We start from the raw sequence: 24,183 nt of genomic DNA on the forward strand, positions 1-24,183 counted from the left end.
TCTTCATGCTAGTTTTCTCTTGCTTTATCCTGTTGCTGGGATCCTGTACCTCCTACTTCCTCCTGTACTTTTCTTCTTTTCTTTTGAGACAGAATCTCACTCTGTCTCCCAGGCTGGAGTGCAGTGGTGTGATCATGGCTCACTGTAGCCTCTATCTCCCAGGCTCAAGTAATCTTCTCACCTCAGCTCCCCGGTGGCCGGGACCACAGGTGTGCGCCACCATGCCTGGCTAATTTTTAAATTTTTGGTAGAAACCAGGTCTCTCTTTGTTGCCTGGGCTGGTCTCAAACTCTTGGCCACAAGTGATCTTTCTGCCTTGGCCTCCCAAAGTGTTGGGATTATAGGCATGAGACACCATGCCCGACTATTTTGCAGTTTCTAATCTGCTTTTTAGTTAAGTAACTAGATAAATGGAATCGGCTCTAAATAAGATTAACTAAACTGAGTTAGAGTCTGAGCGTCTGACTAAATTAAGAAACTTTAGTGTTTTTCCATTTTAATGTCAACTTTTTAATTTTTTATTTTATTTATTTATTTATTTGTTTGTTTGTTTATTTATTTGAGATGCAGCCTTGTTCTGTTGTCCAGGCTGGTGTGCAGTGGCATGATCTCGGCTCACTGCAACCTCCACCTCCCAGGTTCAAGTGATTCTCCTCCTTCAGCCTCATGAGTAGCTGGAATTACAGGCGTGCACCACCACGCCTGGCTAATTTTTGTATTTTTAGTAGAGACAGGGTTTCACCCTGTTGGCCAGGCTGGTCTCGAACTCCTGACCTCAGGTGATCCATCCACCTCGGCCTCCCAGAGTCCGAGGATTACAGGCGTGAGCTGCCGCGCCCAGCCTAATGTCAACTTTTTGAACAAAGTATGGCATACATACAGAAAAATATATATGTCGTTAGCGTACAGCTTGATGTGTTATCCTAAAGTGATAATTTGTAACCCAGATCAAGAAATAGGACATCTCTAACACTCCAGAAGGTACCCTTTCTGGAATGTTAGACTGTCTTCTAACACCATCCATTAGACCGTCTTCTAACACCATTGATTAAACATAGACTGTCTTCTAACACCATCGATTAGTTTTGTCTGTTGTTGGACTTTATTATGAGTGAAATAAGTATATATTGTTTTAAAAACAGCTTTATTGAGATACAGTTAACCTACGATTTAATTCATCCATTTAGTGTACAGTTCGATTATATTCTTGGAGTTGTGCAAACATTATCACAATCAATTTTAGAACATTTTAAATTACCCCCCAAAAAACCCCATACTCATTAGCAGTCGCTCCTTATTTCTCTGGAATATTCCAGCCCTACATGAACGCTAAGCTACATTGTGTCTCTATCTAGTCTGGACATTTCAGATAAAAGGAATCATATATGTGGCCTTTTGCGTCTGGCTTCTTTCACTTAGCATGATATTTTCAAGATTAATCGTCTTGTAGTATATATCATACTACATTCCTTTTTATAGCTGCAAAATATTCTATTATATGAATATTTCACATTTTGTTTATTCATCTGCTGATGGACATTTGAGTTGTTTCTACTTTGGCTATTATAAATAATGCTGCTGTGAACATTCACGTACAGATTTTTATGTGGAGATGTGTTTTTGTTCCTCGGGTATATTTTAGAGATGGAATTGCTGGGTCATATGGTAATTGTGTTTAATTGTTTGAGGAGCTGTCAGGCACTTTTCCAATGTTGCCATACCATTTTATTCCCACGAGCACTGTGTGAGGGTTCCAGTTTTTCCATATCCTTATCAACACTTGTTAATGTCTGTCTTTTTCTTTATAGCCATTTGAGTAGGCGTGAAGTGGTATCTCATTGTGGTTTTGGTTTGCAATAAGTATATATTCTTTTGTGTCTGGGTTCTTTTGCTAAAATTTGATAATAGATAACATCTATTTCTGTAAGAGTAGTGTCTAAAGTTTTGTAGGAAACATGGAAAATATATGCAAGTTGAAATAATAAAATTGACTTACTTGCCTTCCCCTCCCCTGTGTGTGTATAACGTAATTGATATCAAACCATATATCCAGATTTTCATCATGTGATCTTTATTTCGTATTGTCTTATGAGTAATTTTCATCATAAAAACTTTTCAGATCATTATATGAAGGTACTATAACCTATTTTTGGGCATGTAGATGGCTTCTGGTTGTAATGAATGTATATTGTACACTAATCTTTCACTTTTGATCATTTCTTGAGGCTATATAAAACGAAATTCCTTTCAGTAGTTACCTATTTCAAAGGCTCTTAAATCATATTATTACCTTATTTACAGAAGGATTTTACCACTAGCATTGTTAAGAATGTGTGGTACCCCACTGTTGTAATTAAAAAAGAAATCTTTAAGTTGCTAAGTAGAAAATAGCATTTCATTGTTTTAATTTGCATTTCTTTGGTTAGTAGGGAGAACAGCTTGATCTATTCTTTGAAGTTACTATGTGATAGTAGCATTTTGATACTAGGGAATAGCCCTATTTTGATTTCACACTCTTCTCTTTGTTTACTGTCTGTATATTCACACACTCATCCATTTAGCATCCACATAAGACAGGCAGGTGACCAAGGCCTGAACTGACTAGAATTGGTAAAGATGGGGCCGGGCCCGGCCAGGCCTAGGCTGGAAAGGTTCTAAATTGTACTTTGCTAGGAGAAGACTGGAGCCAGGATGAGCTGGAGGTGTCTGTGCTGGTTTTTAGGAGATCTGATTCTTGTGTCCAGGATTGAAAGAATGAGCGGAGGCTGTGATTGATTGGAGGCCTAAGAGTCAGCCTGGCTTGCCTGTCAAGTATCCATAGGGTTGGCTGTGTAGAATGCCACAGCAGGTCTGTGACTTGCAAGCGTCTCAGGCAGTTAAAATTTACTGGGAGTACTCTGGGTTTATGGCGATGTGAATGCATAATTTATAGTGAAACTTGCTGGATCTGCTTATGAATAGTCTCCCTTAGTTACTACTAAGTGATGTTGCAGTTATAAAAATGCAATAGCAGAATAATGAGTCAATGCAAGGTTATTTCCAGAATATTTTGGATCCCCTTATAAAATCGGCTTCAGTCAAAAACATTTTAGGTCTGTTGTAATAAAATGTCAATACATTCAAAATCAAGAGGATTTTGCCTCTTGTGTGTGTATATATAATCTGTGTGTGTTTATAGAAGAAATATATGCATCTTTGGCTTAGGGGTAGTTCAAGGCCTTATCTCATTTTTCCTCTAGTCCTTGCCTTTCCCACCTTATTCTGCCTCCTGGGATGTATAGGTCACTTTACTTCCACTTCGGAGAGGAGCACCACTCAGTGAAGAACATTGATTGGCTCTTGTGCTGTGGGCAGGGTCATTGTGCTGAGTTCGTAAGTCTGTATGTTCCTCCTCTACCTTCTTTTACTTGCTCAGAAAGCTGCCACTGCCATTCTTTTTTCCTCTTCCTAGGGTTAAGCATTCATCTCCCACCACCTGGCAAGCCAGGATGGCCTCAAAAGGCCACTGGATGTAGCTGTAGGGATACATTCTTTTTCTCTCTCTAATTTTCCTTTGATGCTGGCTGCTGTCTCTTTCCCCAGTGGTTAAGATCCAGAGGTTGGTTTGGGCTTTGGGTTTAGAGTTACTATAAATGGAAAACTTTGGTTTAAAGCTCCATAGGTCTGTCTCTTGTTTTTAAACAGCCTGAGATATCATTGACACATAAAAATTGTGTATATTTAAAGTGTACAACTTGGTGCTTTTTAAACCCTCAACCATTTGTAATGTTTCATGACAGGAATATATAATAATTTATTAGATATTTAGGTGGCTTTTCAGTTTTAACTTTAATTCTTTCAGATTATCATTCTTCCTGTATGATGATCAACTTGCATTGGGACTGGACGTTTGCTTTTTTGTGTTGATTGTAAGTCAAAATTTCCCCCCTTCCTCCTTAAAAAAAGGGTTTGTTTTACTATAGTTTTGAATGGTAGATTGTGTTGGAAAAATGAGAAAGGGTCCAAAAAGAAGATACTTTTGAGTTACTTGAGTTAGTTGATTGGGTAGTTAAATACATTTTGGTGACCTGAGCTGACTCTAAACTTGGAGTCAGCAAGTCTTGGCCACTTAAGTTGTGCGGGGAAGGATGAACTATTGGTGGAATTAATCTTCACCAGAAGAGCAGCTTGAGCATTTAAGGTGAAGAACACCCCCTTTACATTACTGATGAGAGACAGATGGAGTTCCCTGAAGCCAGATCTTTGTCTCTGGTGTGTTTGCTTTCTCTAGCATCCTGGGACACTTGGGCAGGACATAGTTCTTCACGTGCTGCAACTTGATCATTCTACATTGTCTGCATTCCTCCTTATTTCTCAAATAACATGCCAATTAGATAAACGGCATTTTTGTTTCTGGGCCATATTTCAGTCATAGGAAGAAATACAAATTGCAACAAAACAAAAACTGCTTAACAAGGATTTATTTAAGAGCAGATAAATTCCCTGAAGCCTCAGGGTTGGTGCAGCTGTAGTTTAGTCGTGCTTTATGTCTAACTGAGAATTGACATTTAGAATGAAGAACCTGAGCCCTGTATGATGCTGAGTCCTATATGGGGACAAATCATTTTAAGGTACTTTGTTGAAGAAGGATTATGGGCAAAAATATTTTAAGGCTTTTTTAATCAGCTGAGGTTGAAGAATAGTGGTAACTGGCCGGGCACGGTGGCTCATGCCTATAATCCCAGCACTGTGGGAGGCTGAGGCAGGCGGCTCACTTGAGGTCAGGAGTTTGAGACCAGCCTGGCCAACATGGTAAAACCCGTCTCTACAAAAAATACAAAAATTAGCAGGGCATGGTGATATGCGCCTGTAATCCCAGCTACTTGGAAGGCTGAGGCAGGAGAATCGCTTGAACTCGGGAGGCGGAGGTCGCAGTGAGCTGAGATTGTGCCACTGCACTCCAGCCTGGGGGACAAAGTGAGACTGTCTCAAAAAAAAAAAAAGAAAAAAGAAGAGTGGTAACTTTGAAAAGTTACTTTGTTTCTCTGAGGCTAAGTTTTTTCATCCATAAATAAGAATACAGCATAGGGAATTTCCTAAGGGTGAGTTTATTTATTTTATTTTATTATTTTTTTGAGACAGAGCCTTGCAGTGTTGCCCAGGCTGCAGTGCGGTGATGCGATCTCAGTTGACTGCAACCTCCGCCTCCTGGGTTCAAGTGACCCTCCTGCCTCAGCCTCTAGAGTAGCTGGGATTACAGGCATGAGCCACTGCACCCAGCCATTAAGGGTGAATTTTATAGAAAATAACATCTATAAGCAATAAGCATAATGCCCGATACAGTATAAGCGCTCAATAAGTATTAACTGTTATTGTTACCCTTTGCACCAAGCATTGTATTTGCTAGGTATTGGGGAAGTAATATTGAGTAAGACATTATTCCTGTTCACTGTCTAGTGATGCATGTGAGATGGTATGTCCTGGAGATATGAATAAAACGTAATGTAAGAAGTCATATAATGCGCTTATGACAAAGGAGCCTCCCATAAGTTTTGGTGCTTTTGGAAGTGAAACTCGAGCTTTTCCAATGTGGCTGTGTTTGTTCTCAGACTTGGCTTCACATTAGAAATAGTCATTAAAAATAAGACACACTTGAAAAAAAAATTAGCAGTGTGCTGCTGCCAGGACATGGTTTCTATTTTTAACTTTCCCCAGGTAATTCTAATGTGCAGCCAGGATAGAGAACTAATGCTTTAGATATTTTCTCGTTTTCTTTCTCTTTGGCATTTTTAAGGATTGTGTAGTATCACAGGGTGATTCTTTTCTTTTTTTATTCTATTTTTCAAAACTAACATAATAGCATCTGTACAGAGTTTTAGACTTTACAAAATGCTTTTATGATCTCATTAAAGCCTTACAGTAATCCTTTTAGAAAAGCATTACTATCACCATTCCCATTTTGCAGAAAAGATGACTGAGGCTCAGAGAAGCACATGTTAAGTAAAAAATGGTAGAAAGTTTGGGCGCAGAGACTGACATCTGTAATCCCAGCACTTTGAGAGGCTGAAATGGGAGGATCACTTGAAGTCAGGAGTTCGAGACCAGCCTGGCCAACATGGTGAAACCCCATCTCTACTAAAAATACAAAAATTAGCGGGACGTGGTGGCGTGCACCTGTAGTCCCAGCTACTTGGAGGCTGAGGCAGGAGAATTGCTTGAACCCGGGAGGCGGAGGTTGCAGTGAGCTGAGATCACACTACTGCGCTCCAGCCTGGGCAGAGAGAGACTCCATCTCAACAACAATAACAACAACAACAACAACAACAAAAATAAGAAAAGGAAAAAAATCAAAAGTAGTAGAATGAGAACTTGAACTCTGGTATTCATAATCCAGTCTTTCTTTTTCTACTGCATTTCTAGCAGAAAGTTTTTACCATTGTGTAAATACTTACTTGGAGGTCTTCTCTTGCTACTTGTATAATCAGTTGGGACAACTTTTGCTCCTTGTTTGTCTGGCTGAATCCACTTATAGGATATTCCTTTCACTATTTCTCCCTTTTTTCCTGGCTCTTGACCATACTTCAACCCTTAGTTTTGTGGTTTCAAGAGTCAGTTATAATTTCTTGAAATGCAGTAACCATTACTCAACCCCTTTATTATAGCCTTTTCTTTTAGGTGAGGAATGCATACTTTACTAGTCGTTATTCAGCAATGAGTCTTTGCCACTAGGTCTTTGTGGTACATATGAATTTGCTTAAAATCTGACACTAATCTTACAGCAGTGCAGATATTCTTTGCTATGCAAATCTGTTTGGTTCCTGAGTTTGCATCCTGAGAACTTGGATATGATGGACACCTATACTTGAGTTATCCTATGCTTGGCCCTTGTGCCTGGAAGGATCAGGAGCTCTGTACAGGTTGACCCTCCTAAATCTGACAATCTGAAATCTGAAATGCTCCAAAATTTGAAACTTTCTGAGCACTCACATGATGCTCAAAAGAAATGCTCATTGGAGCATTTTGGATTTTGAATTTTCAAATTTGTGATACTCAGCTGGTAAGTATAATACAAATAATCAGAAATCTGAAAAAAATATGAACTCTGAAATACCTATGGTTCTGAGCATTTTGGATAAGGGATACTCAACCTGTACCAGGAATAACATGCTTTTCTCTGTGGCCAAATGTGAACAGAGTCCAAGGAATGTGTGTGGCATTTGCTCCTGTCCTCATCAGGTTGTCTTTCCATCCTGGATGGAAGCCCCCTTTCCCTGTGCCTCATTTCTCTCTCCTCTCCCACCAGGGTCCCCTGCTTATCTTTCTGAGGAGGGAGAGTGGTTTGAAGGGTGTGGTGGAGGGCATTCCAGCCCTAGGGGAAGTACATATGAAAGCCTAGAGGCCTTAGGGTCCCTTTCAAGGGGCTGTTGCCCCAGCCAGCAAATATTAGGGGCCTCTCAGTCTTATTTGTCTCCTCTCCCCTCAGAGGAGAAGATAAGGAGGAAGAATAGATGAAGGGCACAGAAGGCCCTATTTATTCTGTGTCCTAGTATGTCATACTATTGCATGGACACTATATTACCATTTTTTCATGAGTCGTATCTGTTTTTACAGTGTTCATCTATTTGTACAAATTTTATCCCTTATGTTTTAGCTAATTATTCTTCATCAACTTAGTAGGCGTCCTGAAAGTAAAATTCAAACGATGAAACTTTTCTCAAGACAAGCGCTTATTATTTTATTTCCAGCAGCAGCCCATAAACCAGATTTCACTTTTAGATACTACCCAGCTGTTTGCATTTCATCTGTTTCTTTTTCTAAAAATGTAAATACTATTGTCCTCTTGAGTTCTTCTGTTTTTGTTTGTTTGTTTGTTTTTGTTTTTGTCCATGATCACTGGAAACAAATTTTGTGTTTCTTCTGGCATAGAATCAAAGAAAGTGGGCAATGATTGGGTTTGATGAGTCTTGCAAGCTACCCTTCTTCCCAAAAGAGAAGTCCAACTCCCGATCATTCATGTCAGACCAGTATTGCCACATCCATTTCCCATGGGTGGAAGTCACCAGTGACCGACCGTTGCTTTTTCTTCTTTTTCCTGGAGTTAGGTGAAGGATGTCTTGGACCAGTCAGTATCTTTTCCCTGGAGCCTGGGATGCTTCAACCTCTTTACTAGGGCTCTACAGGAAGAAAGACCCTCATGTCTCATTTTATGGCTCTTTTCTTTTCTGACCCATGTTTCCAACTCTTTTTTTTTTTTTTTTCTCTAAGGGAAAAAAATAAAAACATTCTCTCTTTGAAGGGTAAGGAGAAATTTTATGAAACTTGAACACCCGGTAACTGTTTTGCCTTTTACTTTATTATTTAGTAACTATATGCTAAGGATCATCCCAACTGAGGGGAAAATAGGAGCAGGGGTCAAACTTGTTTATAGTAGGATGTATAGGATTTAAGCCAGGAGACCAAGAGACTCAGTTTAATATTTTTTTCCAAACAGAAACACTATACCCAAATTCTGTAAAATAGACACAAATATGTAAGATTAATTTTAAGAAGGTGCATGTTTTATTTTTTGTTTTCTTTTCTATTTTTTTTTATTTATTTTAAATAGAGATGGGGTCTCGATATGTTGCCCAGGTTGGTCTAGAACTGGGCTCAAGCCATCCTCCTGCCTTGGCCTCCCAGTGTGCTGAGATTACAAGCATAAGCCAGCACACCTGGCCCACATTCTGTTTTCTATAGAAATGACATAAATAATTTCTCAGATTGTAGCAATGCTTCTATTTACAGAGGACATTGATAATCAACTTTTTCAAAACTGCAAACATACAGAAAGATTAATTTAGGACATCAAATAAACTAAGGTTTGATTATGAAAAAAGATCATAAAAGGCAAATCAAAGCAACATCAGATGTGACCAAAAACGTATACCAGATCACTTGCCGGGACTCTTGGGGAAGGGCTTGGGTGAAGATTTGGGATGCAGGGGTCTCATCTGCTCATTTGATGAACCAGGATTCGAATCACAGGTTCAGTGAGTTGCCTCTGATAACCAGTGGTTTGTGGCAGAGCCGGAGCTTGAGCTTAGGATTCTTGACTCCTACTGCTTTTCTTTTTTCTGTGATACATACTAAAGGATTGGCCATTAGATTCTTCTGTGTTTTGTTTTGTCTGGGGAAGAGGTAAGATAAGTAGTCCCCTGGGTATCTGCAGTGGGAATAAGTTACCATTGTGAGGGGTAAAAAGAGGCAGAAAGAGGACCTTTTGTGTTTGTGTATTGAGATTTTCTTTTCCTTAAATTTTCTTTAGGGTCTGATATAGTGATTTAGGGTGGGGTTGACCCAGAATGGTTTTTGCCCTAGTTACGAGGATTGTGGACGTTCTGTTACCTGTTTGGTCGTGCCCAACAAACATGTTGTTGAGCAGCCTTGGCACTCTGCCTTAGAACACAGCAGTTGGTGGATAAGTGTGGATGAGTTGAAGTGATAGTGGACAGAAGCGTAAATAAATTTAATGCAGTCTTGATAATTGAATGTAGTCTCCACCCTGAAATCTGAATGGATGCTGTGTATAAAATATCTGCTTTGAAATGTGAGGAAGAGTTTGATTTCAGTTAATTTGTTAGGAATGTCTATGCTGAAACTTTTTTTTTTTCTATTTTTTCCCCATTGGGAGTCAATTAAGAGAGAGGATTCAGAACAGAAGCTTGCTGTACTTCTGACAGTTTGTGTGGCCCAACTCTATGCTATGAGATTGTCATTACCCCTGTTACACCTAAGAGCTCCTCTTGGCAGTTGTCCTCTACTTTCTTTACAAAATAAACTCAAAAAACCAGGTTCCCTGCTTTCCTATCGCTAGTTTATCTGCATCCAGGACTATCTTTACCTCCTTCTCTTCCATCTCTCCTACCTACCTTCTGTTTAAGGCCAGTTCCTCTGCAGCCTCTTTTAAATCAATCTCTCCTTTTCCCCTTACCAAAGAATCACCTTTTTTTTTTTTTTTGAGTAAGGGTCTTGCTCCATTGCCCAGGCTGGAGTGCAGTGATGCGATCTCAGCTCACTGCAATCTCCACCTCCCAGGTTCAAGCAACTCTCCTGCCTCAGTCGCCTAAGTAGTTGGGATTACAGGCGCCCACCACCACGCCTGGCTAACTTCTGTATTTTTAGTAGAAATGGGGTTTCACCATGTTGGTGAGGCTGATGTTGAACTCCTGACCTCAGGTCATCCACCCACCTCAGCCTCCCAAAGTGCTGGGATTACAGGTTTGAGCCACTGTACCCAGCCTGAAGAATCATCTTTATTCAGATATCTCCTTTCTGTTAGCTCCTTCCCTTAGCCTGTGGGTCCCTCTGCTCCTGAAGGTCCCCTCCAGATGGTCACAGCATCTTTCCTCCATCCTTGTATAACTGAGCTCCTTGGTGATCAAGAATGATCTCTGGCAGTCATTCAAACCCTTGCCTTGTTTCTTTTAACCCTCTCTGATAAATATTCTGCTTCATTGAGATTACATGAGCAAGCAACCTCTTAATTTGCTGTTCTAGAGGATCTGCCTCAGAGCCTGCCTGACTTGCCTTTTCTGCAGTAGTTTTCATTGTTGCTTCCGCCTCCGTGGAGGTTTGTCTGTCCTCACTTGTATGATGCCACTCTCTCTCTCCTGGCTGCCACCTCTTTGCTTCTTCACGGGCAGCTTTTCTGTGACCTTTTCCAGTGTTCAAGATTCTGTCCCAGCTGCTTCCCCTTCTTACCAGATGTTCCCTGGGTTCTGTCTCATGTGATAGGCGTGTGCTGCTCTGATTCAAATTTCCAGCTCAAATCTGTTTCCCGAGCACCAGATTTAACCTCACTTGGGATCATGTTGATACCTCAAATGCAGCTTGTTCAAAACTGTGGTCCCCTAATCTCTTCCTCTGTTCCTGGTTCATTACCTACTTAAGTCAGAAATGGGAGACCTTGGTGTCATCTGCTTTCCTCTTTCGATCCGTCAGTATAGTGACACCTACATGTTTGTCTTACATCCCGAGTCAACCAAGGTTTCATTAGTGCTAATGATGTTTTTTTATCAATTCTTTTTTTTTTGGGGGACGGAGTTTCACTCTTGTTGCCCAGGCTGGAGTGCAATGGCGTGATCTCGGCTCACCGCAACCTCCACCTCCCGGGTTCAAGCAATTCTCCTGCTTCAGCCTCTTGAGTAGCTGGGACTACAGCCATGCACCACCATGCCTGGCTAATTTTGTATTTTTAGTAGAGACGGGATTTCTCCATGTTGGTCAGGCTGGTCTTCAACTCCCGACCTCAGGTGATCTGCCCACCTCAGCCTCCCAAAGTGCTGGGATTACAGGTATGAGCCACCGCACCCAGCTATTCATTTTTTTTAAATTAGGAAATCTTCTCTTCTGTAGCTCACATTCTTCCATTATACATACTCATGCCTTTGGTTTTGATTCTTCTAAATGAGGGGAACATAAGGCCATAAGCCAAACCATTTCAAGATGGAATAAGATTTTTTTAAAATTATTTTTCTTTTTATTGAGATGGAGTTTCACTCTTCTTGCCTAAGCTGGAGTGCAATGGTGCGTTCTCAGCTCACTGCAACCTCCGCCTCCCGGGTTCAAGCATTTCTCCTGCCTCAGCCTCCCAAGTAGCTGGGATTACAGGCATGTGCCACCACGCCCGACTAATTTTGTGTTAGTAGAGATGGAGTTTCACCATGTTGGTCAGGCTGATTTTGAACTCTTGACCTCAGGTGATCCACCTGTCTCAGCCTCCCAAAGTGCTGGGATTACAGGCGTGAGCCACCATGCCTGGGCCGTTTACATATATATAATGCTAAAGGGAGATAGACATGAAGACTGAGGAAAAAGCACTTGGATTTGGTGATTTAGTGGGGAGGTTTTGTACCGTGGTGAAGACTTCCCATCACGCCTGTTCCTCCTTGTGTACCTGTTTCTGAGATGGCATCCAGTGGTCCCTTCCAGGTATTTGAAACTTTGTTGCTATCAGGATCCTTCTCCCTTGCTCATTTTATTCAGTAAGTTGTGTCAGTGACACCTCCGTATTCTCTGTGATATCCCTTTGTTTTTTTCCTCCCGAATCTGAATCTCAAGATCTATAAATGAATATTTTCTTGTTGATTCACATCAAACTGATCATCAGATTGTGATGCAAATCGCAAATCTGTTCCTTCTTTTCACCTCTGTTATCGTTGTCTTAATTGGAATATAGTAGACAGTTTTTCATTCTCTGGCCTCCTTTATCATTCTTCAACATTTCACACTGTTGATCACCCTTTTCTTCATGAAGCTCTCTTCATTTGACTCTTAGACACCATTCTCCTGATTTTCTCACTACATCTTTGATGGTGTTTTTCTTGGGCTTCTTTGAGCCTCCCACCTAAATATAGGTTACCTCTGCATTCTGCCCTCTGGCTCGATCTCTTATAGATGATGTCTGGGCACTCTCAGCCTTAGTTGAGGTTTCTACCACCACCCATCTGTTGAATTCCAAATCTTTGTCCTTAGCACAGGCTCCTCCAGTGAGCCCACAGATCTGTATTTTTCAGTTGTTTACCAGATACCTTCCATTCAGAGCTTCCGTAGAACTTTAGCTACAATGGATTCGAAAGGGGGGACTCATTCTGGGAACTCTTTCCTGGACTTCCTCCTTTTTTATTTTCTATCTTGATGCAGGGTACTACCAGTTGCTCATCATCTAGGTAAGACACCTGAGTGACATTAATGCCTCCTTCCTCCCTCTCCACATTCATTAGGTCACAAATCCTATTGATTCTGCCACTCAAATTCCTAAATTTCTCCCAAATCTGCCTTCCCATTCTGTCCTCACTGCTTTAGCTTAGACTGTCATTGTTTCTTGCCTCTTTAGTTTGTTTCCTAACTACTCTCCCATTGTGCAGTTGCCTCCCCTGCTTTCTCTCTTTTTAATTTTTATTTATTTATATATATATATTTTTTGAGATAGAGTCTCGCTCTGTCATCCAGGCTGGAGGGCAGTGGCATGATCTTGGCTCACTGCAAGCTCTGCCTCCCGGGTTCACGCCATTCTCCTGCCTCAGCCTCCCAAATCACTAGGACTACAGGCGGGCACTACCACGCCTGGCTAATTTTTTGTATTTTTAGTAGAGACGGGGTTTCACCATGTTAACTAGGATGGTCTCGATCTCCTGACCTCGTGATCCACCCTCCTTGGCCTCCCAAAGTGCTGGGATTACAGGTGTGAGCCACTGCGCCCGGCCCCCTGATTTGTCTTTACTGCCATATATAATATGGCTAAAATTTGAGTGCTGGTTTTATCTCATTTACAAGTGAAATGTTTGGCATGCATTCTCAAAATCTATTCATCACACTGAATCATTATTATCCATTTTACTTTGGAGGAGAGTAGTCCCAGGCCTCACAAATAGGAAGTGGGGCAACAGAGATCTGAACTCAGGCTGTATGCTCCAGAGCCCATGATCTTAATTTACCATTTCATTTATGGCTCCCTGTGCCATGTTTGAGTGGCCTTTAAAATCTTTCCTGAGCTGGCATCTGACTTTACTGTTTCATATCCTCCTCCTCTGCCTAATCTGTTTACTGTTTGATCTCCTCCCATTCTGTCTAATAGATCTGGAATTTCAGGCCTATTTCTACCTTGTTGGTCTTCCTTGAAGGTGTCATATTGTACCTTTGTGTGTTTGTGCATGTTGCTTCCTCAGCCTTGAATCCCTGCCTCTTTATCTTCAAGGCCCAGCTCAAATGACATCTCCTGGAAGGGTTTCTTGTCTATTAGTTAACACCACCATCCTTTTACTTCTTAATTAGCCTCTCTTCTTTTCCCATGATACACATATACACAACTGCCATATTTATATTTATAGAAAGTTTGTAAATATATATATTCGTATTTAAATAAACTTTTAGGATAGTTTTAGATTTACAGAAAAGTGGCAAAGGTAGCATAGAGTTTCCATGAAGCCCATACTCAGTTTCCCTTTTGTTAATATCCTATGTCACTGTAGTGCATTTGTTATAAGTAAGAAGCTAACACTGGTACATTACTGTTGATTAAATTTGATACTTTATTCAGGTTTCCCCAGTTATTCTCTTGTGCCTTTTTTCTGTTCCAGGCTCCCATGGGATAACACATTACATTTAGTCATCACATCATCTTAGTCTCTTCTGGTCTGTGATTGTTTCTCAGACTTTCCTTATCCTTGAAGACCTTGATAGTTTTGAGAAGCACCAGTCACATTTTTTTTTTTTTTTTTTTTTTTTGCAGAATGTCCCTCAGTTTGGGTTTTGTCTGATGTTTTCCTTATGATTAGACTGAAGCCATGGGTTTTTGGGAGGAAGACCAGAGGTAAAATGTTCTTTTCATCACATATCAAGTGCACATGCTAGCAATGTGACTTACCACTGATGATGTCAACCTTGCCCAGCTCTCTGAAGCAGTGTTAGTTACTGTGTTAGTAACTATAAGTTACTTTCTACTCCTCTTTCCATTCTCCTGTCTCTGGAAGTAAGTCACTATCCCAAACCGCACTCAAGGTGTAGGGGTGGTAAGCTTTACCTCCTGGAGGGGGGATTATTGATATAAATTATTTGGAATTCCTCTGTAAGGAAGATTTGTCTCTTCTCCCTATTTATTCATTCAGTCATTTAATTATATCAGTTAATACTTTTTTATACTTTGGGTTATAACCCAATATTGTTTATTCTGTTGATCAGATTGTTCCAGCTTTGGCTGTTGGGAGTTCTTTTAGATTGGTTCCTGTGTCCCATTGACGTGTCCCCTGTCCCAATGTCCTTGAATCGGCCATTTCTCCAAGGAGCCCTAGTTTTATATTGGAAAATGGTATTAGAAACCAAGATATGGGCACTGGATGTGCACATTGTTACTGGGGTGTCACTACTTCTTCGCCTTTCAGTGTACAGATATATGGATGTGAACCCAAGTTTATATAAATATCTGTAATTATTTATCTGTTCATCTCTATGTTAAGCTAAATAGGAGTTTATACTAACTTCAGCTGATTCATTGCCTTCCCTCCTTGCTTATCTGTAACTTCCCTCTCTGACTATGAGAAACTTGGCATCCATCACCACCATCCCATTAACTACACTGTAAGCGTGGACTTTCTCCCTGTTCCCCTCACTAGGCTGTTAGTATCTTAGACACTTATTAAATCTTTGTTGATGAGTGATGAATCTTGAAGCTGTTATGTATCTTACCTAATAAAAGTTTAGCATTTTAGCAAAAGCAATGTAAATCAGTGTTGTAAAGTTTGAAACAAAACTTTTAACTGCTTTGTTATGTAACATGTATTCATTGTAGAAAATATGAAAAGTGAGAAGGAAAAAAAGCACCTGTTATTCTATCACCCAGAGATAATACTTAATATGTAGGTATGTGTTATTTTAGAAGTTTTTCTTTGTATGTATATGTCTACACCCCCCTAAACGATTTTTACAAGAATACATTCACATTTCACACTACTTATTTATAACCTTTTTTCACTTAATATAGTATTTCTTAAGGATGTCATGTAGTTGTATCATAATTTAACTATCTTTACTGTTTCAGCTCCTCCTACTCTTAACCAATTCTCTTTTTTAAGATGTCCAAGTTATTACCAATTATTTCCTTTTATAAACCCTGATTAATATTTTCTTAGAAGTCTTGACAGGCTGTTCTGATGATTTCTTTAGATACACTCCTAAAAGTAGAATTGCTGGAGTAAGTGTATTTTAAGGGTTCTGGTACATGTTTCTAGGGGTGAGGTTTTTACACTGGCATCTGTTTTTACTTTTCACTCCTTCTGGGAAGTACTCTCTAACACCCTTGAGATCTTGCATCTCTTTTGGGATTATGAATAAATAGTTTTTCTTTAAAGCCAGGAACTCACAGCTGTTCATGCTGATTTATTTACCTGCATAGACTATTGTGTCAAAGAATGCACTGCAGTACCGGGGAAATTCCCAGCATGATGCCCAGGAGTTTCTGCTGTGGCTTTTGGACCGAGTTCATGAAGACCTCAACCATTCAGTGAAGCAGAGTGGCCAGCCTCCTCTGAAGGTAAGGACGCGTGCTCCCCTAGGGCAGTCAGCTAGCCATGAGAGTGTGTAGATTTTTCTACTGAGGACTTGTTGCATTGCGTTAATACAATGAAATTGACTAAGCTCTGGGTGAGTATAAGATTCAATGGCTACTTAAAGGACATTTCATTTTGTTTACTACTGTGCTGGCAGTGTGAGATACAAGAGCTGTTGTCCCCAAGGAATTTATAGTCTGGTGAGGGGAAACATTTGCATGTATGATGAGCTTCAGATTAAAAAAAGTGATTCCATTTCACTAAACTGTTTTTAAAGCAGAATATGTTTGCTTTCTATTTTAGTAAGACACATACTCTGTAGTTCACTGGAATGAATACACAATCATAAAGGAAACGTATGTATTTTCTCTGCTGTTGGGATCGGATTTGACCATAGGAGCCCCAGAATGTTCTTATTGAGAAACATAGCAATTAATTCTTAATTTTATACATGTAGTCTTACAAATATGGATAAAATGACTTATATAATGGAAAAAATTTAGACTAAAGTGTTGCTTCCCTTGGGCAGCTTTTAAAGTTTTTGATAATTCTGCTCTGTACTTCAAATTTTAAATTTCTAAGTTTGGTAAGTTGTTAAATTATTCTGATTCAAGGTCCTTTTGTGCCTGAACACTCTATTCTGTCATATGACTGTATGCGTGTGGCTGACGCTCCCACCAAATTGAGACATCCTCAAGGTCAGGCACTGGGTCTTATTATCTTTGTATCCTAATGTTCTGTACAGTGCTCTCTGCATGTGGTAGCAGGTGCTCAGTAACTAATTGTTAGGCGGAGGGACATGAAAAGTTAAATACAACATGAAGTAGAGTGTGATTAGGCACCAACATACACAGCACAACTAATAGGTACTAGGGAATTTAGGCATGGGAAGCATTAGTACTTTTTTTTTTTGAGACGGACTTTCGCTCTTGTTGCCCAGGCTGGAGTGCAATGGCGCAATCTTGGCTCACCACAACCTCTGCTTCCTGGGTTCAAGTGATTCTCCTACCTCAGCCTCCTGAGTAGCTGGGATTACAGGCATGTGCCACCACAGCCGGCTAATTTTGTATTTTTAGTAGAGATGGGGTTTCTCCATGTTGGTCAGGCTGGTCTCAAACTCCCGACCTCAAGTGATCCACCCACCCCAGCCTCTCAAAGTGTTGGGATTACAGGCATGAGCCACTGTGCCCGGCCAGGATTAGTACTTTTAAAGTGGTTGGGGATTACTTCTTAGAGGAGATTGGGATGGGGGCTTTGAGAATTGGAGGGAAACTGGAGCATCCTGGGGAAGGGGAGCTGCCCGGCTGAGTGCTGTGCAGAGACAATCGCTGGCAGAGTCTGTGTGAAGGGATGAGTCCACGCGACCCACATCCTACCTGCTGTGTTCTGGCTCCTTTAGCAGGTGCCCGTCACTGAAGTATCTGCACTTGATGCATAGCTTGTAAAGGAAGTCAAGGTCATTTGTGATTCTCTAGCTTCATCTTCAACCAAGAATTGGTCTTTCTAGTCTGTGAAATTGTACTTTCTTTTTTTTTAGCCACCGTCAGAGACTGATATGATGCCTGAGGGACCATCTTTTCCTGTCTGTAGCACTTTTGTACAAGAACTCTTTCAAGCCCAATATAGGTATGAGAAAATCAGATGTTTCCACTTATTTTGTTTACCTGACATCGTTCTGGGTGATTTTAATGTGAAGCGTCTTACCTTTTTGTTTTGAAGATCTTCTTTGACGTGTCCTCATTGTCAGAAACAGAGCAACACTTTTGATCCTTTCCTTTGCATTTCTTTGCCAATTCCTCTACCCCACACAAGGTAAGAATGGATTTAGTAAAATGAAGACTGTATTTTCTTGTGGTATCCCTTTTCCTCTGTAGGCTCCTATTAGGTCTTCTTACTTATTTAGACAGGTAATGGGATTAATAATGGGATTGAATACAGTCATTGCTACAACCTTACAAGAATAAATGCCCTCCTGAGTTTGCAGGGGGAACAGGCACATGAGGCAAGCAGGGGCTGTGTAGTCTGGCCCGGTTTGTCATCCACACATAGTATCAGGGGATGGGGAGGGCTGCTGAGTGACTTCAGGATTCTCTAGAGACCTTACTTTACATTTCTTGTTTCTTAGTTGCTTTATTTTGAACAATTTCTCAACATTTCCAGGAGTTATGCCGTTCTAAAGAAAATACAAAGCACAGAATCAAGTGTAGATATATTTTTGTTTGCTTCATAGAATGTTCATTTTATGAAGATTGCCTTTTCCAAAGATCTCGAGGGTTGATAGTTCTGCTTAGAGCCAAGTGAAATTTTTCCATTTGGGCTTCCGAGTAACAGTGTGGGTTAGCTTTAGTTTTTTGTTGATTTCATCTCAGGTTTATTTTGCATCTTCTATATTTTAGTTGAAATAAGTGACTGATGAGAAGATCTGACTTTGATCTGTACAAGCCTCTCTATGTCACTGTAGTGTATCTAGGCAAATGTTCTCACTGCATGAGGATTGGTGTGGCCGTACCTCTGTCTGGGACTGTTGCCAGACTTCGGGAAGCAGTGTCTATGGAAACAAAGATCCCCACTGATCAGGTAATAAGTCTGCTAAGACCAGTTACACATGAGCCACAAAAGTATTGCTTTCTGTTCTCTTAGAATTTTTTATAGTTCTTTGCCAAGTGTGGTTGGATAGAGATTTAAAACCAGTTGCATTTAGAGTTGAGGGAAAAAAATCAAGACCCCAAAGACTAAAATGTATAGAGAAACTTTTCATGTTTCATTTAATTGTGTATGTAATTTTAAAAGAAGCTGTGACTTTACACCAAGACCTTCTTGTAGCTTTGTTCATAAGGTATAATTACTTAACCCTTCTTAAATCATTCCTGTGGATGTGTATGTGGGCACTGGGGCGTCCTCACGGTGTTTGATACTCAAAGAGGCTTTGAAAACTTAAGGAGTGACACTAGAAAACCCCTTCCCATTGTGGTGATAAGAGTGGATATCTTGCTAGTACCGTGTTCTGTATGTAATAGATGCTCAATACGTTTTGTTTTCTCATTACGGCTGGACCAGAGTCTCTTACCTTGTTTAGAGAAGAGAAAGGGAAGTTGTGCCCATGCCGCATCCCTTTTGGGGTAAATGTTTGATAAGCAGTTATGTTGAAATTTACCAAAAATACTTTTGACCTGTTTGGACTTGACATGTTTTTGCAGATAGCTTTTACTCAATTTACTATTATTATTTTATCTGGAAAAACATTCCTTATTTAAGATTTATTAAGGAAAGATGACTCAGTAGCTAAATTGCTTTCCCTAGATAGTAGCTTCTGGAAGCTACTGTGTAATCCCTGGACTAATAAAGGTGTTTTGTACTTCGGCCTCATGTGGCCTCATTTGGGAAGTTACCACAGTAAAACAAACACAGCCAGCAGTGTTGCCCTAATATGGCAAATATCTCATATTTTTGCAGGCCAAGTACTGGCATGTTGATAAAATGTTCATATTCTTTCCTACTCTGAAAAGCCCGTTGGCTCTTTCTTCCCTTCAGGATGAGGGAAAGGCAGAAAGGGAGGGAGCGAGGCTTCGGTGGTGTCCAGGGCAAATCTGGTTGCAGCTTTAGAGCTTCCAGCACTGTCTGGCTCCTTTTGCATGTGGTTTAAATTGGTGAAATAATTACAAGTTTACTGTTGACCTCAGTTTGCTGAAGAGAGTGAATTTTACTTGCATGTTCACCGGCAGAAAAACAACATGGTCATTAAATTCATTAGAAGGAAAATGTGCCAGGAACATTTTTGCTGGACTATTTGTAGAATATACCACCAACCCCTTTTACCTGGTAGATTCGCAGAATGTTAGTGCTGGTAGAGGGGACTTCAGGGGTCCTGTCCAACTCCCTTATTTGAAAGAGGCTCAGAAAAGCCGTGGGACTTGTTCAGGTTTGCAGGGCTGGTTGGTGACAGGCCGAACTGGAACCTGCATGCCCAATCCAGTGCTTTTTCACTAGACAGCACGGCTGAGCATATAATGAAGTCTTAAATGTCTCCCGTGTTCTCCTCTCCATCTTTTGTTTTTCTGTTTTGTTTGTTTGTTTGTATGTGTGTATGTATGTATGGATTGTTTGAGACAGGTTCTCACTCTGTTGCCCAGGCTGGAGTGCATTGGTGCAATCATGGCTCACTGCAGCCTCAACCTTGTGGGCTCAAGCAGTCCTCCCACATCAGCTTCCCAAGTAGTGGGAAGGTTCAAGTGATTCTCCAGCCTCCCAAGTAGCTGGGATTACAGACACCTGCCACCATGCCCAGCTAATTTTTGCATTTTTAGTAGAGATGGGGTTTCACCATTTGGCCAGCCTGGTCTCGAAATCCTGACCTCAAGTGATCTGCCCGCCCTCAGCCTCCCAAAAGTGATGGGATTAGAGGTGTGAGCTATCATGCCAAGCCTGGAAAACTCTTGATCAGACAACTTCTAGAGCTGCCCAAAGTGTGGTCTGTGGTCAGTAATGGCCTGAGAACTGTTCCTTGTCTGAGACCAGATAATACAGAACTTGAGGGTACCTGTTTAGAAGGATAGCAATTTAACATTGCTAAAACATCTAAATGCATGATCGTTATTCTAGTAATTCACTTTTATTGTATTTTATGAAAGTATTGGCCCATGATGGATTGGCAAACAAAAGAAGACAAAGCAAAGCTGGCCCTGCAGCACTGACAGTCTGAGAAGCTCTACAGTTCCACCCAGGCTTGGCAACGTAACTACCGAACTTATTTTGGCCTCAGATTTTCCACCTATAAAATGGGGATAAGAAAAGGAAAGCCCAGTCTTTATTTTATTTTATTTTTGAGACAGAGTCTGGCTCTGTTGCTCAGGCTGGATCGTGCAGTGGCGCGATCTTGGCTCACTACCACCTCCACCTCCTGGGTTCAAGCGATTCTCGTGCCTCAGCCTCCTGAGTAGCTGGGATTACAGTCTTATGCCACCATGCCCGGCTAATTTTTGCATTTTTAGTAGAGAAGGGGTTTCACCATGTTGGCCAGGCTGGTCTTCAACTCCTGACCTCAAGTGATCTGCCCACCTTGAGCTCCCAAAGTGCTGGGATTGCAGGCGTGAGCCACTGTGCCTGGCTGGGAGCCCAGTCTTGATTGTTGTCAGCTAGTAGCTGGCCTGGTACTACTGCTAGGCTGTGGTATTCCCTACTTAAGCAATTTCACAGGACGGTCACACTGGAAGATGTCATGCTGACCATGATGAAACAAGACAAAAACAAGACAGTCTGTAATGAATCCTATCTGAGCATGATTCATGTATGAGCAGTGGGCAAACCACAAAACAATGGGCAAACGCATCCTCTTCCTCTGACTGACACATGCAGTTACTGCTGCTTTTCCAATGACAGCTTTAGCCCCACTCTATCCCTCCTGCCTCCTACATAAAAATTATGATGATGCCCAGCTGTAGAATTAACACTGCTTTCTGCCAGCTAACCAGAAGCCCCCCAACACACTCTTACTGGGAGACAGCTCCCACTCCCCATGGTGTGCGGTCTCCCTTGTTGCAACTGGTTACTAAACCCATTTCTGTTCAACTACAGGTGTGTTTCTGGTGGCTTCTGGCTGATGAGCATGACAGGAATAATAATAATAGATGGCTATAGGATTAAATGAGTTCATGCATGCAACATGCTTAGAATGATGCCTGGCTCCACGTAAGGCTTATTCAAATATTAGATATTATTATTATTAGGAACAGGGTCTTGCTGTGTTGCCCAGGCTGGAGTGCAGTGATGTGATCATGGCTTACTGTAGCCTCAACCTCTTGGGTTCAAGCAATCCTCCCACTTTAGCCTCCTGAGTAGGTGGGACTACAGGTGTGAGGCACCATTACTGGCCTATTATTAATAATAATGTCATCTTTGTCTCTCATAGTGGTGGGCACCACATCTTGCCATAGAAAGACCCCATACTTGCTGGGCACATTGGCTCATGCCTGTAATTCCAGCATGTTCAGAGGCCTAGGCGGGAGTATTACTTGAGCCCAGGAGGTTGAGACCAACCTGGGCAACACAATGAGATCTAGTCTCTACAAAAATTAAAAAATCAGCCAGCTTTTGTGGTGCAAATCTGTGGTCCCAGCTACTGGGGAGGGTGAGGTGGGAAGATTGCTTGAGCCCAGGAGGTTGAGGTTTCAGTGAGCTGTAACTGTGCCACTACACTCCAGTCTGTGTGACAGAGCGAGACCCTGTCTCAAAAAATTGAAAGACACACCCCACACTTGTGGGGACACCAAATTTGTGGATTGATTTGGGATAGTGTACTCATCGTCTATTGTTGTGTAAAAAATTACCCCAAATGTAGTAGCTGAAAACAGTAAATACCTATTATCTCACAGCTTCTATGGGTCAGGAACCCAGGAGCAGCTTAGCTGGGTAGTTCTGACTCAGGACCTCTCATGAGGCTACAGTCAGGCTGTTGGCTAGAGCTGCTGTCACACTGGGACTCAACCAGAGAAGACTCTGCTCCCAAGTTCATTCACATGGGGGCTGTTCCTCCCCATGCAAACCTCGCCATTGAAGGCCCGAATGTCTCTGCAACATGGCAGCTGGTTTCCGAGAGATAGAGAGAGAGAGAGAGCGAGAGAGCAAGCACAACCCTATTCTATTCATGATGCAGACTAGCCCTGGTCTGTGTGTGGTGGGGGATGCCACACAAGGGAATGAATACCTGAAGGCAAGAACAATTGGGACCATCTTGCAGGTTGGCTGCCATAGAGGGCCTCCCTTTTCCTCCAAGTGCCCTCCAACTTTTCCCTCTTGGCTTCAACTTTTTTTGTTTTGTTTTGTTTTTTGAGACTGAGTCTCACTCTGTCACCCAGGCTGGAGTGCAGTGTTGTGATCTCGGCTCACTGCAACTTCCACCTCCCGAGCTCAAGGGATTCTCCTGCCTCAGCCTCCTGAGTAGCTGGGACTACAGGCGCCCGCCACCATGCTGGGCTAATTTTTTGTATTTTTAATAGAGACGGGGTTTCACCGTGTTAGCCAGGATGGTCTCGATCTCCTGACCTTGTGGTCTGCCCACCTCGGCCTCCCAAAGTTTTGGGATTACAGGCGTGAGCCACCACACCCGGCCAGGCTTCAACTTTAATTTAAACCAAGAAGACATCTCCATACTCTCTGAATGGAGCTTGAGAGACAAACAAACAAGAAATGAGTGTGAGTATAGCTGGGGTGGGATGGGGCCTACAGGCATTGGAGAAGCAGAAATCTCGTCCTGTCTGTTGACATTTGTCAAGGCCTCTGCAGGGACAGGCTCCTGGGAGACTCTGCAGTCAGCTGGACTTCCAGAGGGAGAAGAGGCATATGCTTTCTCTCTCTCTCTCTCTCTCTCTCTACTTTTCTCTTCCTCTCTCCCTCCTCCCTGCAGCAAGAGTCTTGAATCCCTCTGACTGACAGTGTCAGATTGTCTTATCAAAACACGGGTCCGGGACTACATTGTGATTGGCTGTGCAGAACCATTGTGGGGCTGGAGAATTCTTCTCCGAGGGAAATGATTATAAGGCATTTTAAGAACAGCAAGCTGAATGCTACGCACAGCTGGCGGTTCTTGTTTTTGACAAATAATAATTGCCTCAGGTGCAATGGAAAGTGGGGGTGGGGGGCTCTGCGAGTTTATTTTGAAAGGAGGCTCAGTGCACAGGGGTTGGGCTCTGGACAAGGAGGGGGTGAGTGGGAGCAACTTGGCTCAGGGGGTCTCAGACTGACTCCATCTGAGGCTGAGGGAGCATCTGGGGTGGCCCTGAGTGACAGTATGTTTCCTTCTGTGCCCCGGGAACACCTTCTGCCATCCGAGTGGGGAGACAGGGGGTGACTTGTGATTGTAGGAAGGCCTAGATGTTCTGAGCAAACTGACCCAAAGCAGCATCTGTCCTGCATGGGGGCCTGGCCTTGTGAGGGTGATGTGTGAGTGGCTTTTGTGCTTAGAGAGCCCTGGAACCACTGTACACCTTGCTAGACACTTGGTACTCAAAGTGTGATGCCTGGGCCAGCAGCACCAGCACCAGCCTGGGAGCTCGTAAGAAAAACAGAGGCTCAGGTCCCCCTTAGGGACCTACAGAATCCAAATCTGCATTTTGATTTTTGTTTTTGT

At 41.9% G+C, this 24,183-nt stretch overlaps 1 protein-coding gene across 7 annotated transcripts in view; it reads left to right on the forward strand.

Moving 5' to 3' along the window:
* LOC129050924 (ubiquitin carboxyl-terminal hydrolase 31-like) overlaps positions 1-24,183 on the forward strand; it is a 363,751-nt gene that overhangs the window by 316,696 nt on the left and 22,872 nt on the right. For 4 of the 7 annotated variants that reach the window (XR_008514827.2, XR_010137826.1, XM_054534778.2 and 1 more), the window contains exons 6-9: positions 15,908-16,045; positions 17,599-17,687; positions 17,781-17,873; positions 18,523-18,638. Coding sequence is in view for 4 of the 7 variants with exons in the window: in XM_054534778.2 (XP_054390753.1) it covers positions 15,908-16,045; positions 17,599-17,687; positions 17,781-17,873; positions 18,523-18,634 (432 nt within the window). In the remaining 3 variants the exon portion in view is untranslated. Of the gene's footprint in view, positions 1-15,907; positions 16,046-17,598; positions 17,688-17,780; positions 17,874-18,457; positions 18,639-20,689; positions 20,831-24,183 lie in introns of those variants that run through there. The other 3 variants (XM_054534780.2, XR_008514828.2, XM_054534781.2) reach the window with 3 other exon arrangements.

Source organism: Pongo abelii, chromosome 18 (genome assembly GCF_028885655.2).
Source record: "Pongo abelii isolate AG06213 chromosome 18, NHGRI_mPonAbe1-v2.0_pri, whole genome shotgun sequence".
Classification (NCBI taxonomy): Eukaryota; Metazoa; Chordata; class Mammalia; order Primates; family Hominidae; genus Pongo; species Pongo abelii.